Below are 19,055 nucleotides of genomic sequence, written 5' to 3' on the forward strand. Positions count from 1 at the left end.
AAGAATGGGAAAGGCCCGGTATTCCTTTCGTCCCTCCCCCCATATTTAAAAAATTGTTTCCTATGGTCGACCCCAGAAAGGACTTATGGCAGTCAGTCCCCAAGGTCGAGGGAGCGGTTTCTACTTTAAACAAACGCACCACTATACCCATAGAGGATAGTTGTGCTTTCAAAGATCCTATGGATAAAAAATTAGAAGGTTTGCTTAAAAAGATGTTTGTTCAGCAGGGTTACCTTCTACAACCCATTTCATGCATTGTCCCTGTCACTACAGCTGCATATTTCTGGTTTGATGAACTGATAAAGGTGCTCGATAGTGATTCTCCTCCTTATGAGGAGATTATGGACAGAATCAATGCTCTCAAATTGGCTAATTCTTTCACTCTAGACGCCACTTTGCAATTGGCTAGGTTAGCGGCTAAGAATTCTGGGTTTGCTATTGTGGCGCGCAGAGCGCTTTGGTTGAAATCTTGGTCGGCTGATGCGTCTTCCAAGAACAAGCTACTAAACATTCCTTTCAAGGGGAAAACGCTGTTTGGCCCTGACTTGAAAGAGATTATCTCTGATATCACTGGGGGTAAGGGCCACGCCCTTCCTCAGGATCGGCCTTTCAAGGCAAAAAATAGACCTAATTTTCGTCCCTTTCGTAAAAACGGACCAGCCCAAAGTGCTACGTCCTCTAAGCAAGAGGGTAATACTTCTCAAGCCAAGCCAGCTTGGAGACCAATGCAAGGCTGGAACAAGGGAAAGCAGGCCAAGAAACCTGTCACTGCTACCAAGACAGCATGAAATATTGGCCCCCGATCCGGGACCGGATCTGGTGGGGGGCAGACTCTCTCTCTTCGCTCAGGCTTGGGCAAGAGATGTTCTGGATCCTTGGGCGCTAGAAATAGTCTCCCAGGGTTATCTTCTGGAATTCAAGGGACTTCCCCCAAGGGGGAGGTTCCACAGGTCTCAGTTGTCTTCAGACCACATAAAAAGACAGGCGTTCTTACATTGTGTAGAAGACCTGTTAAAAATGGGAGTGATTCATCCTGTTCCATTAAGAGAACAAGGGATGGGGTTCTACTCCAATCTGTTCATAGTTCCCAAAAAAGAGGGAACGTTCAGACCAATCTTAGATCTCAAGATCTTAAACAAATTTCTCAAGGTCCCATCGTTCAAGATGGAAACCATTCGAACTATCCTTCCTTCCATCCAGGAAGGTCAATTCATGACCACGGTGGATTTAAAGGATGCGTATCTACATATTCCTATCCACAAGGAACATCATCGGTTCCTAAGGTTTGCATTCCTGGACAAACATTACCAGTTTGTGGCGCTTCCTTTCGGATTAGCCACTGCTCCAAGGATTTTCACAAAGGTACTAGGGTCCCTTCTAGCGGTGCTAAGACCAAGGGGCATTGCAGTAGTACCTTACCTGGACGACATTCTGATTCAAGCGTCGTCCCTCCCTCGAGCAAAGGCTCACACGGACATCGTCCTGGCCTTTCTCAGATCTCACGGCTGGAAAGTGAACGTGGAAAAGAGTTCTCTATCCCCGTCAACAAGGGTTCCCTTCTTGGGAACAATTATAGACTCCTCAGAAATGAGGATTTTTCTAACAGAGGCCAGAAAAACAAAACTTCTGGACTCTTGTCGGATACTTCATTCCGTTCCTCTTCCTTCCGTAGCTCAGTGCATGGAAGTGATCGGGTTGATGGTGGCGGCAATGGACATAGTTCCTTTTGCGCGCATTCATCTAAGACCATTACAACTGTGCATGCTCAGTCAGTGGAATGGGGACTATACAGACTTGTCTCCAAAGATACAAGTAAATCAGAGGACCAGAGACTCACTCCGTTGGTGGCTGTCCCTGGACAACCTGTCACGAGGGATGACATTCCGCAGACCAGAGTGGGTCATTGTCACGACCGACGCCAGTCTGATGGGCTGGGGCGCGGTCTGGGGATCCCTGAAAGCTCAGGGGCTTTGGTCTCAGGAAGAATCTCTTCTACCGATAAATATTCTGGAACTGAGAGCGATATTCAATGCTCTCAAGGCTTGGCCTCAGCTAGCGAGGACCAAGTTCATACGGTTTCAATCAGACAACATGACGACTGTTGCGTACATCAACCATCAGGGGGGAACAAGGAGTTCCCTAGCGATGGAAGAAGTGACCAAGATTATTCTATGGGCGGAGTCTCACTCCTGCCACCTGTCTGCTATCCACATCCCGGGAGTGGAAAATTGGGAAGCGGATTTTCTGAATCGTCAGACATTGCATCCGGGGGAGTGGGAACTCCATCCGGAAATCTTTGCCCAAGTCACTCAGCTATGGGGCATTCCAGACATGGATCTGATGGCCTCTCGTCAGAACTTCAAAGTTCCTTGCTACGGGTCCAGATCCAGGGATCCCAAGGCGGCTCTAGTGGATGCACTAGTAGCACCTTGGACCTTCAAACTAGCTTATGTGTTCCCGCCGTTTCCTCTCATCCCCAGGCTGGTAGCCAGGATCAATCAGGAGAGGGCGTCGGTGATCTTGATAGCTCCTGCGTGGCCACGCAGGACTTGGTATGCAGATCTGGTGAATATGTCATCGGCTCCACCTTGGAAGCTACCTTTGAGACGAGACCTTCTTGTTCAGGGTCCGTTCGAACATCCGAATCTGGTTTCACTCCAGCTGACTGCTTGGAGATTGAACGCTTGATTTTATCGAAGCGAGGTATCTCAGATTCTGTTATCGATACTCTTGTTCAGGCCAGAAAGCCTGTAACTAGAAAGATTTACCACAAAATTTGGAAAAAATATATCTGTTGGTGTGAATCTAAAGGATTCCCTTGGGACAAGGTTAAGATTCCTAGGATTCTATCCTTCCTTCAAGAAGGATTGGAAAAAGGATTATCGGCAAGTTCCCTGAAGGGACAGATTTCTGCCTTGTCGGTGTTACTTCACAAAAAACTGGCAGCTGTGCCAGATGTTCAAGCCTTTGTTCAGGCTCTGGTTAGAATCAAGCCTGTTTACAAACCTTTGACTCCTCCTTGGAGTCTCAATTTAGTTCTTTCAGTTCTTCAGGGGGTTCCGTTTGAACCCTTACATTCCGTTGATATTAAGTTATTATCTTGGAAAGTTTTGTTTTTAGTTGCAATTTCTTCTGCTAGAAGAGTTTCAGAATTATCTGCTCTGCAGTGTTCTCCTCCTTATCTGGTGTTCCATGCAGATAAGGTGGTTTTACGTACTAAACCTGGTTTTCTTCCAAAAGTTGTTTCTAACAAAAACATTAACCAGGAGATTATCGTACCTTCTCTGTGTCCGAAACCAGTTTCAAAGAAGGAACGTTTGTTGCACAATTTGGATGTTGTTCGCGCTCTAAAATTCTATTTAGATGCTACAAAGGATTTTAGACAAACATCTTCCTTGTTTGTTGTTTATTCAGGTAAAAGGAGAGGTCAAAAAGCAACTTCTACCTCTCTCTCTTTTTGGATTAAAAGCATCATCAGATTGGCTTACGAGGCTGCCGGACGGCAGCCTCCCGAAAGAATCACAGCTCATTCCACTAGGGCTGTGGCTTCCACATGGGCCTTCAAGAACGAGGCTTCTGTTGATCAGATATGTAGGGCAGCGACTTGGTCTTCACTGCACACTTTTACCAAATTTTACAAGTTTGATACTTTTGCTTCTTCTGAGGCTATTTTTGGGAGAAAGGTTTTGCAAGCCGTGGTGCCTTCCATTTAGGTGACCTGATTTGCTCCCTCCCTTCATCCGTGTCCTAAAGCTTTGGTATTGGTTCCCACAAGTAAGGATGACGCCGTGGACCGGACACACCTATGTTGGAGAAAACAGAATTTATGTTTACCTGATAAATTTCTTTCTCCAACGGTGTGTCCGGTCCACGGCCCGCCCTGGTTTTTTAATCAGGTCTGATAATTTATTTTCTTTAACTACAGTCACCACGGTACCATATGGTTTCTCCTATGCAAATATTCCTCCTTAACGTCGGTCGAATGACTGGGGTAGGCGGAGCCTAGGAGGGATCATGTGACCAGCTTTGCTGGGCTCTTTGCCATTTCCTGTTGGGGAAGAGAATATCCCACAAGTAAGGATGACGCCGTGGACCGGACACACCGTTGGAGAAAGAAATTTATCAGGTAAACATAAATTCTGTTTTTTTTTCCCCCTTTACAGGCACAATAAATCAATTCTCCACTTGTAATCTAGCCCACAATGTTTAAGGTATGAGATTTCAGTCCAGTTACCATGTTAGATATAATGTAGTAAATGGGGAGCTATATGTAAGAGCCTTATGAATGTAGAGCAATGTATCAGCATGGTTTCTTTTAAATGGGATGAGTTATGTTACCTATCTAGTCTAACTCCTATATACCAACATGCTATATATACATCATGCACACACTGTGTCCAGCGCCCCAAAATCCATCCTCTTGTCCATTCCTCTAGGTCAGTGTTTCTTAATCAGGTTAAAAACTAGCTATGTAATGTTTTCAGGTTACCTGAGCCAAGATTTGTTTTATATACAGACTACAAAAAAATAACCACTGTATTTAGCTGCAAGTCTCTTTATACGCTTTGGTCACTTTTGAACAAGCTCCAATACATGACATTTTTAGTTTCTTGAGTGAGATTTGACATTTCAGTATGTTCTAGAAAACATGACTATAAAAATTAGAAAATCTATCTATCTATCTATTGGGTTCTTGTAAAGCGCGGCTATTCACCCTTAAGGGTCTCAAGGCGCTGAGGGTTGCAGTTCAGTCGAAGAGCCAGGTCTTGAGGTCCTTTCTGAACTTAGTTAGGGCGGTTGCTTGTCTAAGGTGCAGCGAGAGGGTGTTCCAAGTCTTGGCAGCCAGGTGAGAGAAGGATCTGCCTCCCGCTGTGGTTTTCCTGATGCGGGGGATGACAGCGAGGGCTTGGTCGGCTGATCGAAGTTATCTGGCAGGGGTGTAGAAGGTAACGCGGTGGTTCAAGTATTCGGGACCGATGTTGTGGAGGGCCTTGAATGCGTGGGTGAGAAGCTTGAAGGTTATTCTTTTGTTGATGGGGAGCCAGTGCAGGTCCCGCAGGTATTTGGTGATGTGGCATTGACGAGGGATGTCAAGGATTAGTCTGGCCGAGGAGTTCTTGATGCTCTGTAGTCTCTTTTGGAGCTTGATGGTGGTGCCGGCGTAGAGTGCGTTACCATAGTCCAGTCGGCTGCTGACAAGGGCGTGAGTGACAGTCTTCCTGGTCTCAGTTGGGATCCATTTGAAGATCTTTCACAGCAGGTGAAGAGTGTGGAAGCATGCAGAAGAGACGGCGTTGATTTGCCGGTCCATGGAGAGCGATGAGTCCAGGATGACGCCTAGATTTCGTGCATGGTCGGTGGGGGTTGGAGGGTGTCCGAGGGCTGTGGGCCACCAGGAGTTATTCCACGCGGATGTGGTGGGACTGAGGAGGACTTCGGTCTTGTCTGCGTTCAGCTTTAGGCAGTTGTAGTTCATCCAGGTGGCGACTGCTGTCAGCCCTTCGTGGACGTTTCTCTTGGCGGTGGTGGGGTCACTGGTGAGTGAGATGATTAACTGGGTGTCGTTGGCGTAGGAGACGATGTTGAGGTTGTGTCGTCGGGCGATGGCGGAGAGAGGGGCCATGTAGATGTTGAATAGGGTGGGGCTCAGAGAAGAGCCTTGGGGTACACCACAGCTGATTTCTGTGGGCTTGGAGGTGAAGGGTGGGAGTCTAACTTTTTGGGTTCTGCCGGTGAGGAAGGAGGTGATCCATTCCAGGGCTTTGTCGCATATGCCGGCATCGTGTAGTTGGTTGCGGAGGGTGAGGTGGGAGACAGTGTCGAATGCTGCTGAGAGGTCTAGGAGAATGAGGGCGGCGGTAGTTCTTCGGATCATTGGGGTCAGCCGTGGGTTTTTTCAGTAGGGGTTTTAATTCTGCGTGCTTCCAGTCATCCGGGAAGGTGCCGGTTTTCGATGGAGCAGTTGATGATGCTGCAGAGCTCGGGGGCGATGGTGTCAACCGCTTTGTTGAAAATGTGATGCGGGCATGGGTCCGAGGGTGCTCCGGAGTGGATTGATCTCAGGATCCTGATGGTGTCCTCTGTGGTGAGGGGGCTCTAGATGGTCAGTGGGGGGTAGGCGGTGGTGTATTTGGGTGAGGTATCGGTGGGAGTTGGTTGGTAGGCGGTGGTGGGTGAGTTCTGGGCACGAAGCTGTCATAGATGTCGACAATCTTGCCGTGGAAGTACATTGCGAGGTTATCGCAGAGGTCCTGGGAGGGCGGGATGTCGTTGGTGTTGCTGTTGGGATTGGAGAATTCCTTGATTACTGTGAACAGCTCCTTGCTGTTGTGGAGGTTGGCATTGATTCTATCTTGGATGGCTGTCTTCTTGGTGGTTTTGATGAGGTGGTGGTGGGTAGTGATGTCTTCTTTGTAGGCTGTTTCATTTGAGGGGGTCTTGCTGGATCTCCAGGTCCTTTCCAATCTCCTGCAGTGGCGTTTGGAGTCCTGGAGGGCAGGGGTGAACCAACTAGCCTTGTTGGTGGGTTGGCGGTTGGATGGTTTCTTGAGAGGGGCGAGGGTGTTGGCGCAGTTTGTGAGCCAGTGGTGGAGGTTGCGGGCGGAGGAATTGGCATCTGTGGAGGTGGCTGGGGGGCACTTGTTCAGGGTGGAGTGCAGTTGGTCTTCGGTGATGTTGTTCCAGTTTCTGCGGGGTGGGTGGTGCTGCCAGAGGTGTGCGGTGGGTTTGTTGAAGGAAAAATGTATGCAATGGTGGTCGGTCCAATGGAGTTCGGTGATGTGGTTGACTGAGATGTGGTTGCCTGCAGAGAAGATAGGGTCGAGTGTCCGGCTGAGTGGGTTGGGGAGTTGACGAGTTGCTTTAGCCCTATGGTTCCAAGGTTTTCTAAGAGGTTGGCAGTGTTGTGGTCATTGGGGTTGTCTAGATGGAAGTTGAGGTCACTGAGGAGGATGTAGTCTGTTGAGGGGAGGGTGTGGGGTGCAATGAGGTCGGTGATGGAGTCATAGAAGGCAGGACGAGGTCCGGGAGGTCTGTAGATGAGGGTGCCACGGAGGGTAGTGTTGGGACTGACCTGGATCTTGAAGTGTAGGTGTTCCAAGCCTGGTGAGTGGTAGTCGGAGCTGGTTGTGACGTGGAGGGAGTGTTTGTGGACGATGGCGATGCCTCCTCCCGGTCGGTTGCTGCGGTACTTGTGGGAGATCTTGTATCCGTCGGGGATGGCGATGGCGATGTCCGGCATTGATGTGGGGTTCAGCCAGGAAGGCAACGTCCGGGGAGGTGGAGTTGAGCAGGTTCCAGATTTCGACGGCATGCTTGCGGACGGAGCGGGTGTTGAGGAGGATGCAGTTGAGGTGGTTGCGGTTGTTTTTGCGTGAGGTGACTGGCAGGTTAGTGGTTCGGAGGGAGGAGAAGGCGTGAGAGGTGACTGGCAGGTTAGTAATTCGGAGGGAGGAGAAGGCGCAGTTGCGGCAGATGAAGGGGCCGATGGTGTTCGTCAGGGATGCGTGGTGGCAGGCAGATGATCTACTGGTTTTGAGATGGAGGAGGGTGCTGGCGTCGTAGTGGCGGTGGTTGTGGGAGCCAGGGTTAGTGCCACTGGACACGGTCCAGGCGCGGACGGGCGCAGATGGGCTTGCCTTTAGCGCGCCAGCGCCGCACCCGCCGCGCAGCAACTTCCATTAAATAGGTGCTGGGAGGTGGGAGGGCTGGGAGGCGGGGGGCAGGGTAGTGCTGTAGGAAGAAAGTTAAACAAAGGGAGTTACCTGTGCTGTGCTGGTAGGCGGGGGGAGGGCAGTGGCTGTGGCATGGGAGAGACAAGCATGAAGGAGAGCAGGCTGGAAGTGGCTGCAGTCTCCAGAAAATGAAACCACTATCTGCCATTCATGGACCTAAAACCTTTGTTATTCAGTTCAGCAGCCGGTTACTCTATCTCCCACACTACCTAAATGCTTGGTAATAGCTTTTCCAGATTTATTTTTCATAATGACATCACATAGAGAAGTAGAATTCTCATCTGTCAGATAAAGGGGAAATGTGATCTAAAAAATGAGCTAGCTGTACAAAGTAAATTCAAACATTAATCCTCAATTTAGCTCTTGTTTGCTATCTAAGTGACATAAAATGCATTATATCTATATTTAAGAATTTGCTTTTCAGTTTGTCACATAGAAATAATCCCATGGATGTTACTATTGATATTATACGTTCTAACAAATATACTAGATTTGAGAAGGTCTTCAACTTATGTTTTCTGCTTAATGTACACTTACATGTTCAATATGTTTCTGTTGGTGAACTCACTTAATATAGAAATCCATATTACAACACTTCTGCTGCTTATACACTACAGTTGGCTCAGATAGATCTCCAATAGCCCCTCCTAATGTTGACCCTAGAAATATTAGACACCTGTTACTGGTAGACAAATTCATGATTTCCTGTATCTATTCTCATATACCTACTTGTCCTATGTTTGGCACACTATTTTTTAGTGACTTCCAAGTAGATTTCCTCACGATTGTAAATATAGATGGAGCCAAGTTACCGGCGGCCGAGGCAACAGGGCCCCCTTTGACAGGAGATTTGAGGAATTTATTTATAGATAGTAAAATAGATGATGCCTATTTTGAAGATACTAGAAGGATAGTAACTGACGGTTACTCTATTAGAGTCTGTGAGGGTTCCATTAGGTCTTATCTTGACATACTAGTGTTTCCTGGAGAATAACCACTTATGTCCTTATTATAGATATATGTCCTTATTCCGCCAGGGAATATAATCCTTTACTACTAGTTATACTCCCCCCCTCACTATAGTTTACTTTGTAAACTTGGGAAACTGTATCCCGCGATTTGTATCCCCAAATTTTTATTTCACTTGCTACTTAAGAAGCAACTAATTTGGTTATACCATAAGGTAACCCATAATATTTTTCAAGTGCTTCACATAGCTCTACAGCCTCTAAGATTCTGGAACAGTAAACTATTGGGTAGCGAAAAATTGCTACAGTTTTGTTTCCTATATCAAACTTTATATTATAGAATAAACTCCTTAGACAATGCAAAACATACTTTCATAGCTCACTAGGAGAGAGCAATAGAGATGATACCTGAAATACCAATGGTATTCTGGGTATAACCTACTACCAGTCCTCATATTTCGTTAGTTGCTTATATCTGTTAAAGTTTATCCCTTACCTTTCTAACCCTGATAATCCTATTCCCAAATATTCATATTTGCAATATTTATGGTCCAAGAGTAGCCGTTTGCTACACTGGGATATAGCAAAATGTAAATATAAAAGTGGTTTTCTTTTACATTTATATGTTGGTTACTAGTACTTAGTCGTGTTTAAGTTCAAAATTGTTGTTTATTATATTTATAATGTAATGCATAAGATATATCTTGTTGAAATTTTATCCCATTTGGCTGCCTAAGCTCAAGAATATTTTATTATGTGTTGAACTTTTATTGCATTAGTTGGACGTCTTATGATCACACCAGAATGTGGGATATGTACACAATGTAACCTTGTTTTTCTTGATATGTTAAGAGAAAGTTTAGAGTACTGGCACTAGTTTAGTGTGTACAGGAATATGTGGAACTAGTAATTGTTCCGGTGCTTACCCACCTAAAATATAACAGTAAGGAGAAAAAGAGGTAAGAGAACCTCAAAGAAAGCAGGTGGTTTAAACTAGCACTCATTCCTGTCTGATATGATTAAAAAATAACCTTTAATAAGTAAGATTAATACCGGCCTAAATACCTAGTGTACCAAATTTAAAACTAAGTCTCAAATGTCCCCCTGTTTCCTGGCCGATAGCAGCTCCCTCGGCTTCAGGTGACAGGGACAAATGGACTCAAAATAAAAACAACAATCACTAATGTGCAAACAAATGCACAAAATATTTAGCAGCAAACTAGTTTCGGCTGTGCATTTGAAGAGCATATAGATCAGCATTATGATCAGCATTATGTGTGGAGAATTAAGTTGGAACCCACATAGATAATCACCCTATGGCAGTAATCCAACCATCATTATCAGAGAAAGACAACACATAAAAATAGTGGAACATGTCATGTTTATATGGACCACTTACTGCAGTAAGGGATTTCAAGGAACACTTTTTTGAGTAAACTTACAAACTGAATGTACTGCCTCTGACATTAGCGTTACTTACACAGGGATTTGACTAGTATCAATGCCCCTGATGTTTGGTAACATGGTTGGTTAATGACAGAGAAAGAGTTTGCCTGCTCTATTGCGCAGTGGTGTTCCGGCGTGGTGTTGTTTGTTTTGTTTTGTTCTCACACGGAGAAACGGTTATCTGATTGGATGACATCAAATAGGGGTATGTCCGTGTGGACCAATGAAGGTGGCTCTTTTGCGTGCTGTTCTCAATTACAGAGTCATACTGAGAAAAATAAGAGAAAACACTGCCGCCTCATTCTAATTGTATTACACGGAGGGGACCGGACGCACATTTTACAAGTTACATATGCTTTAATTGACTTTCATAAGCGATCCAAACCACATGTGGATAAACACTCAAACATGAATCCTAAGTGCAACGATGGATAACATATAGCGGAAAACGCAAAATAAAATCTAATCGAATTACATATAACATATTGGATTATATTTGCAACTTTTCTAACATGTGAATATTTGTTGGGCTTTTTGTTTATGCACGTCACAATACCGAAACACACAGGGATTGGATGATAAGTAGGAGTATCCTCACAGGAAACATTGATTGGCTGATAGGTTAAACTCAGTGCTATATAAAGGGGTGGCACCCGGGCCTCGGTTTGTCCATAGCATTGAGAAAGGCTGATAGCACAGCCAAAACTAGTTTGCTGCTAAATATTTTGTGCATTTGTTTGCACGTTAGTGATTGTTGTTTTTATTTTGAGTCCATTTGTCCCTGTCACCTGAAGCCGAGGGAGCTGCTATCGGCCAGGAAACAGGGGGACATTTGAGACTTAGTTTTAAATTTGGTACACTAGGTATTTAGGCCGGTATTAATCTTACTTATTAAAGGTTATTTTTTAATCATATCAGACAGGAATGAGTGCTAGTTTAAACCACCTGCTTTCTTTGAGGTTCTCTTACCTCTTTTTCTCCTTACTGTTTTCTTGATATGTTTCATAACCTCAATAAAAACATAAATAAAAAAATTAAAAAATGCAAACTAGGATGAATTTACTTAGTCATTTAGGGCCTAATTATCAGAAACACACAGGCATGGAGAGAAATCACACACAACTTTGTTTTAGCATTATATTATATATATTTGTCCCTCTCCTTCACGACCAGAACACCGATTATTGAGATAAACAACTATCAAGCTAAAATGTACCTTTATGAAATTGTTTGAGGGTCCTCACAAGACTGATGAGACTTGTGAGGTAATCTCGCCAGACTGGAGAGCTTCAGAGAGTCTGACCTTTAGTCAGTAAGTTGTAGCTGTAGATCAATGTACTATTTTAAAGACAGATAATCCCTTTATTACCCATTCCTCAGTTTTGCATAACCAACACGGTTATATTAATATACTGTTTACCTCTGTAAAATCTTACAGGCAATCTTAGAGGTTATAAAGTATATTATTATAACAATATTGGTTGTGCAAAGCTGGGGAATCATTAGTAAAAGCGTTATCTATCTTTTTAAACAATAAAATAAATAATCAAGTAGACGTTCCCTTAGAATGAATAGTTTATAGTTATGTGACCTAAACATCAAAATTTCTGATTAGAAAATGTCATCTTTGCATGTGTTCATTACGTTTAGTTGTTAGCATATGGACACAAGCCATTGTTCTAATGCTATCATATATATCACTGCATCTGTGCATGCAGTTATCTAAAAAAACTGTGCATGCTGGATTTTATAGAGAGCAGCAGTACAAGAGTTCGCTGTTCCAGAAATACATAGGGGTGAGTGATGTGTATCCTATTGGCTGCACCACACGTATCTCAAAGGTAAGAAAAAAACAGAAATGAGGGAGCGACAGGTTTGCAAGTAGTGAACCTGTCCGCCTGAAATCGCCACATGCAGTGTAGAATCCCACATCGGAGTAAAAAAGTGAATATAAATGTGAGTTTATAATATTTATACTCTTTTTTTTTTTGCAGTATGCCACTATGCTACCTGGAATTAATTAATATCAATTTTAACATGCTTTAAAGCTGATAAAGTGGACTTACCGGACTTAAAAGTTAATTGAACACAACATAGCTGCACTACTGTACAGTTATAATATATTACATTACATGCACTTTTTCACAAATGATTTTGCATGTACTTTTCTCCATTTCCGCCCCACACACACACAAAATAGGTGTTAATGATTCTCAGTGCCATGTGCTGAACAAACTAATATCATATAATTATTATATCATTAAAGGGCATTGTGCTAAAGAATGTTCTATGATCCATGCAAAAAGCCATCTTTTATAGGCAATGACCGTTAAATGTAATTAATATACTGGTATTAGTTGTACTCTTCCTTCTAATACTTATTGGCTAGTTTTTCATATGATGACAATTGTGTCCCTTTAATATGATCTTCTTTTTGTGTTGCGCTATAATATTTTTCCTTTGATACCTCTTTTAGCTAACCTGCCAAAATTAACGAAAATAGCTGCTGATAATCAAAACCCTAAGCTGGAAGAGCTAGAGTTTATTTTGGGAGAAGCCTATCATGAGAACGCACAAACACGTACTCTGCTATTTGTCAAGACCAGGGCATTAGTTACGGTAAGGAGTATTCTGTTATATGATTGGGAATCTTGATGCTTTCCCAATGTACAGTATAACATTTAAAGACATACACAAAAAGGAAAACTATTATTGCAAATGAATAAATACTGTTGTGGCCAAGACAAGAACACCATGATTTACTTTCTCTTTAAAAAGTTTAGAGTACAAAGTAATACAACAACAAAGAGCCGATTAACACCTCGGTTTTACAATGGTCAAACTCCACCCATTACTTTCCTTACTTAAAGGGACACTCAAGTCAAAAGTAAACTTTTAAGATTCAGATAGAACATGAAATTTTAAACAACTTTCCAATTTACTTCCATTGACAAATTGAGTCACCAGCTCCTACTGAGCATGTGCAAGAATTCACAGAATATACGTATATGCATTTGTGATTGGCTTATGGCTGTCACATGATACAGGAGGAGTGGAAATAGACATAACTGAAATTTGACAGAAAAAAAATCTACTACTCATTTGAAGTTAAGACTAAGTTATATTGAATTGTCTTTTTATCAAGTATTTGTTGAATATGCAAATCTACTGTATTTACTGACCCTTTAAAGGAGGCAATCCAGACTTGAGTCTAGAGGCTACAGGGCTTGCCACTTTTTATAAATTTTAGTATGTTCTCAGAAACATGACTATCAGAATTAGAAAATGAAACCACTATATTCCTTTCATGGATCTAAAGCCTTTATCATGCAGTTCAGCAGCAGGGTGCTTTATCTCCCATTTTCCATAATAAGATCACATTTTAGTTCCTGGGAACCCAAATTTGTAATGTGTTAGTCTGATGTTGACAAGAAACCATGCATACTTAGCAAGCTCCCACTCGTTAACGCCTGTATTTTAAAACCTACTTAAAGCATGTTTTTCCCTTCGCATTCTTGGCTAACTTTTGAAGACCCTTCACATTCAATAATAAGTCCTTTCAGGCATTTAGTGGTTGACAACAGGGAGAAATGCACCTTTTAAGAAAAACCCTTCTTCACTAGAATCAAGGGAACAGTAAAATTACTCTCAAAATAGAGATATGAAGTGGAGCCAATAAATCTGATTCATCAAGTATACTAGCTTGTCCTGTTTTTTTAAAATGTTTTCCTCTTTACAAATGTATGTCGCTCTGTGTTTTATGGGGCATGATAAGGTCCCTCCCTCCTTATCACCAACCTACATATATTGTAGTAATGACGGGATGGAGGAAATGAGAAATGTTGTAGAGCTATATACAAAAAAATATATAAATGCCCCCCCCCCCTATGCTACAAGTGATTCAAGTAGAGGAGAGAGCTGTGCATGGTCAGTTGCTCAGAAAAATAGCCAAATATATCCAATAACCTTATCAATGTTAATATATGCAATGCATTACACTTATATCAACAACAAGCTATGGTCTTGTCTCAACAGGCACTAAAGAAATGGGTTGAAGACACACCATCCCTAAGCTTCTTAAAACCTGAGATGTTAATAGGACGAAGCAGGAGACAAGATAATACAGGTATCGAGAAGGACATGCACAGATGACTAGGTTTACTTAGATTGTAGAGGGAGATGTGATGTCAAATTGTCTATAAAGGGATTTCATATCCCTTTAAAACTCACTAAATAGTGTTTGAATTTTGAGTGAGTTTACTGACTCATAAATACACAAAGGGATAGTTAACTCCAAATTTGTTATTGTTTGAAAAGGTAGATAATCCCTTTATTACCCATTCCCCAGTTTTGCACAACCAACACTGTTATATTAATATACTTTTTACCTCAGTGATTACCTTGTATCTAAGCCTCTTCTGAGAGCCCCCTGAGCACATGACTTTTTATTTATTATCTATTGACTTGCATTTTAGCCAATTAGTGCTGTGTTGTGCACAACTTCATGGGCATGAGCACAATGTTATCTATATGGCTCACATGAACTAGCAGTCTTCTGTTGTGAAAAGCTAATCAAAAAGCATGTGATAAGAGTCTGTCTGTAGAAACAGGCAGAAATTTAGAGGTTTAAATGTTATAAAGTATATTAATATAACAATGTTGGTTGTGCGAAGCTGGGGAATGGGTAGTAAAGGTGTTATCTATCTTTATTTCTAATAACACAGTGAGTCCACGGATCATCATCAATTACTGTTGGGAATATCACTCCTGGCCAGAAGGAGGAGGCAAAGAGCACCACAGCAAGGCTGTTAAGTATCACTCCCCTACCCACAATCCCCCAGTCATTCTCTTTGCCTCTAGTGCAAGGAGGAGGTGAAGTTTAGGTGTCTGATGAGAAGTTTTCTTCGATCAAGATTTTATTATTTTTTTAGCAGAGTAAGCTTACTCTGTTCTTTTCTGGGGTCTAGCCTAGTCCACATCAGTCTCTTCAGTAGGGCAGTGGTGGCTTTTGAGCACTTGAGAACTTGTGAGGTACAATCCTCACTGCGTTTTCTCAAGAATCTGCAACCCTAACTAGAAAACCTGAGTAGGTTTACTCAGTTTTTCTCTCTTCACAGGTCCATGTGAGGTGCTACACCCTCACAAACCAGGTGAGCTGTCCTACTGCTGGACAGCACTTTCAGGTAAGTGCCATTTTAATTTTCTTTTGCAAGGAGATTGCTGGCACTTGTTACAGCTAAAAGCTGACTTATTTAATATGGGACTTTATTAAACCTTCATGTTTGGGGTTTCTTTTAGGCAGTTTGGGCATTGAGACTGTGAGGTGATTTATGGTGGCTCAGTGTGTTATAGTAGTTTTCATACTTTAACTTTTGGTCATGGAAATTACTGTTGTAAGCCATTTTTTTGTCAGTTAGGGCTCTGTAACCGCTCTATTTGAAAAGGGGATTGTTTATTCTGTGAGGGAAGTCACTCCATGAGCTGCAGGACAGGTAGGCACCTCAGTAAAGCTACTGAGGTGTATAGGTTGCCTGAGGTCTATTTGGTTTAGCTAACACACATTTCTATTTAAAGACACAGTACACATTTATTTTTTATTTTCAAATAAAGAATTTTTACACTTTATCCTTATTTATTACATAAGATGGATCAAGAGGCTTTTCAAACCATTATCCCAGACGAAGTAGCTGCTTGTCAGTTATGTTTTGATGCTTAGGTGGAACCCCCAGTTCCTTTTTGTTCCTCATGCATTGAGAGAACTTTAAGATATAGAGATAAAATATTTGACCATGAGCCACCATTATCCCAGGCAAATGCTGTTCAGGTGTCTCCTGTTGTAGATATGCCTCAGCTTTCTCCTCAAGCGTCCCAACTTTTTCAGTCTCCACATACAGTACCCTATGTTTCCTCTTGCAATCCTGTAGAATTTTCTCTACAAGTCATTGCTTCCTAGGTATCCCTTGCGGTATCTGATGCCTTGTCAGCTTTCCCCATGTTGCAGGGAAGGCGTAAAAGGAAATTTAACGAAACAGTAAGGTTTCTGATCAAGTTCTGGCTATCCAAAGTGTCCCTTCCCATAAGCCTGAGAAAGAAGACATGTCGGTAGCATCTGAGGGGGAAATCTCAGACAGTGTAATTCCTTCTTCTGATGCTGAAGTGGTATCCTTCAGATTTAAGCTAGAACACCTTCGCTTATTACTTAAGGAGGTTTTGGCTACCTTGGACGACTCCGACACAACTATAGTAGTCAATCCTAAAAAGTCTAGTAAATTGAACAAATACTTTGATGTTCCCTCCGCGGTGGAGGTTTTTCCGGGTTCCTGACCATGCTGCGGAGATTATTGCTCGAGAATGGGAAAGACCTGGTATTCCCTTTTCTCCATCTCCTATTTTTAAGAAGATGTTTACTATAGCGAATTCTATTTAGGAGTCGTGGCAGACGGCTCCTAAGGTCGAAGGAGTGATCTCCACTTTGGCCAAGAGGACTACTATTCCCATAGAGGATAGTTGGTCTTTTCAAGATCCAATGGATGAAAAATTGGAGGCTTTACTAAAAAAGATGTATGTCCACCAGGGTATACAATGGCAACCTGTGGTGTGTATCGCCACTGTTACCAGTGCTGCGGCTTACTAGTTTGATGCGTTGTCTGAATCTCTTCAGACGGATACCCCTCTTAATGAGATCCAGGACATGATTAAGGCGCTCAAGTTAGCCAATTCCTTCATTACAGATGCTTCCTTACAGGTTATTAAACTGGGAGCCAAAATTGCTGGTTTTGAGGTCCTAGCCCACAGGGCCTTGTGGTTGAAATCCTGGTCTGTGGATGTTTCATCTAAATCTAAGCTTATGGCTATTCCTTACAAGGGTAAGACCTTGTTTGGACCTGGTTTGGCGGAAATTATCTCAGATATTACTGGAGGGAAGGGTTCTTTTCTTCCTCAAGATAAGAAGAATAAGCAGAAGGGACGTCAGCGTAATTTTTTTCGTTCCTTTCATAACTTTAAAGGCAAGTCTTCCTCCCCTTCCTCCAAGCAAGATCAAGCCAAGCCTTCTTGGAAGCCCAACCAGTCCTGGAATAAGGGAAAGCAATCTAAAAAGCCTTCAGCTGTTTCCAAGTCAGCAGGAAGGGTTGGCCCCCGATCCGGGAGCAGATCTTGTAGGGGGCAGACTCTCTCTTTTTTCCCAGGCTTGGATAAGAGATGTACCGGGTCTCTGGGCAGTGGACATGGTCTCTCAGGGATACAAAATAGACTTCAAATCTTTTCCTCCCAGAGGCAGGTTTCTCTTCTCCAGATTATCTGTAGACCAGATAAAAAGAGAGGCGATCTTACATGGTGTCAAGGACCTTGCCACCCTGGGGGTGATAGTTCCAGTTCCCTTTCAGGAAAGGGGTCTGTGATTTTACTCAAATCTGTCCGTAGTTCCCAAAAAGGAGGGAACTTTTCGACCAATCCTAGATCTAAAATGTTTAAACAAGTTTTTCAGAGTGCCATCCTTCAAGATGGAGACTATACGCTCCATTCTTCCCTTGGTACAAGAGGGTCAGTTCATGACAACCATAGACTTAAAGGATGCATACCTTCATGTTCCTATTCACAGGGACCATCACAAGTTTCTGAGATTCACCTTTTTGGACAATCATTTCCAGTTCATGGCCCTTCCATTCAACCTTACCACAGCTCCCAGAATTTTTTTCAAAGGTTCTGGGGGCTCTTTTAGCTATGCTTCGATCTCGGGGCATTGCAGTGGCACCTTATCTGGACGACATTCTGGTTCAGGCGCCATCTTTTCAACAAGCAGAATCTCATACAGAGATCTTGTTGTCTTTTCTTCGATCCCACGGATGGAAGGTGAATCGGGAACCTCTGCAGTTATGCATGCTCAGACAATGTAACGGGACTATACAGACCTGTCTCCGTGTGTAGATCTAGATCAGGCGTCAATAGACTCTCTTCCGTGGTGGCTTTCTCAGGATCATCTCTCCCAGGGTACTTGCTTCCGCAGACCCTCCTAAATGATTGTGACCACGGATGCCAGCCTTCTAGGTTGGGGAGCAGTATGGGGCTTGTTGAAGGCTCAGGGTTTATGGCCCCAGGAGAAGTCAGTCCTGCCCATAAACATCTTGGAGCAGAGAGCAATCTTCAATGCACTTCTGGCCTGGCCTCAGTTAGCCTTAGCCCGGTTTATCAGATTCCAGTTGGACAACATAACCTTGGTGGCCTATATCAACCACCAGGGGGGAACTCGGAGTTCCTTGGCCATGACAGAGGTGTCCCGAATTATTCAGTGGGCAGAGACCCACAACTGCAGATTTTCTGAGCAGACAGACTTTTCATCCCGGGGAGTGGGAACTTCATTCGGATGTGTTTTCCAGCTTGACCCTCAAGTGGGGGCAGCCGAAGTTGGATCTCATGGCTTTTCATCAGAATGCCAAACTTTCAAGATACGGCTCGAGGTCAAGAGATCGCAGGCATTTCTGATCGTTGCTCTGGCAGTTCCTTGGAACTTCAGTCTAGCATACCTATTTCCTCCTTTCGCTCTTCTTCTAAGAGTCATTGCTCGAATCAAGTAGGAGAGGGTGTCTGTAATTATCATAGCCCCGGCGTGGCCTCGCAGAATTTGGTATGCAGACCTAGTGGAAATGTCATCCTTTCCACCTTGGAAACTGCCTCTGAGGAAGGAGCTTCTACTTCAGGGTCCCTTCCTTCATCCAAATCTTGTTTCTCTGAAGCTGACTGCTTGGAGATTAAACACTTAGTTTTATCTGAGCGTGGATTTTCAGAGTCGGTCATTGAGACCTTGAGTCAGGCTCGTAAGCCTGTGACTCGCAGGATTTACCATAAGATCTGGCATAAATACTTGTAGTGGTGTGAATCCAAAGGACTCTTGGAGTAGAGTAAGGATTCC

The 19,055-nt window shown here is 43.3% G+C and overlaps 1 protein-coding gene across 1 annotated transcript in view; it reads left to right on the top strand.

Moving 5' to 3' along the window:
• The window catches only part of RIGI (RNA sensor RIG-I), a 149,645-nt gene that overhangs the window by 98,720 nt on the left and 31,870 nt on the right, over positions 1 to 19,055 (top strand). Inside the window, exons 15-16 of the mRNA XM_053702627.1 lie at positions 12,624 to 12,766; positions 14,183 to 14,273. Coding sequence (XP_053558602.1) covers positions 12,624 to 12,766; positions 14,183 to 14,273 — 234 coding nt within the window. The remainder of the gene's footprint in view (positions 1 to 12,623; positions 12,767 to 14,182; positions 14,274 to 19,055) is intronic.

This window comes from Bombina bombina, chromosome 2 (genome assembly GCF_027579735.1).
Source record: "Bombina bombina isolate aBomBom1 chromosome 2, aBomBom1.pri, whole genome shotgun sequence".
Classification (NCBI taxonomy): domain Eukaryota; kingdom Metazoa; phylum Chordata; class Amphibia; order Anura; family Bombinatoridae; genus Bombina; species Bombina bombina.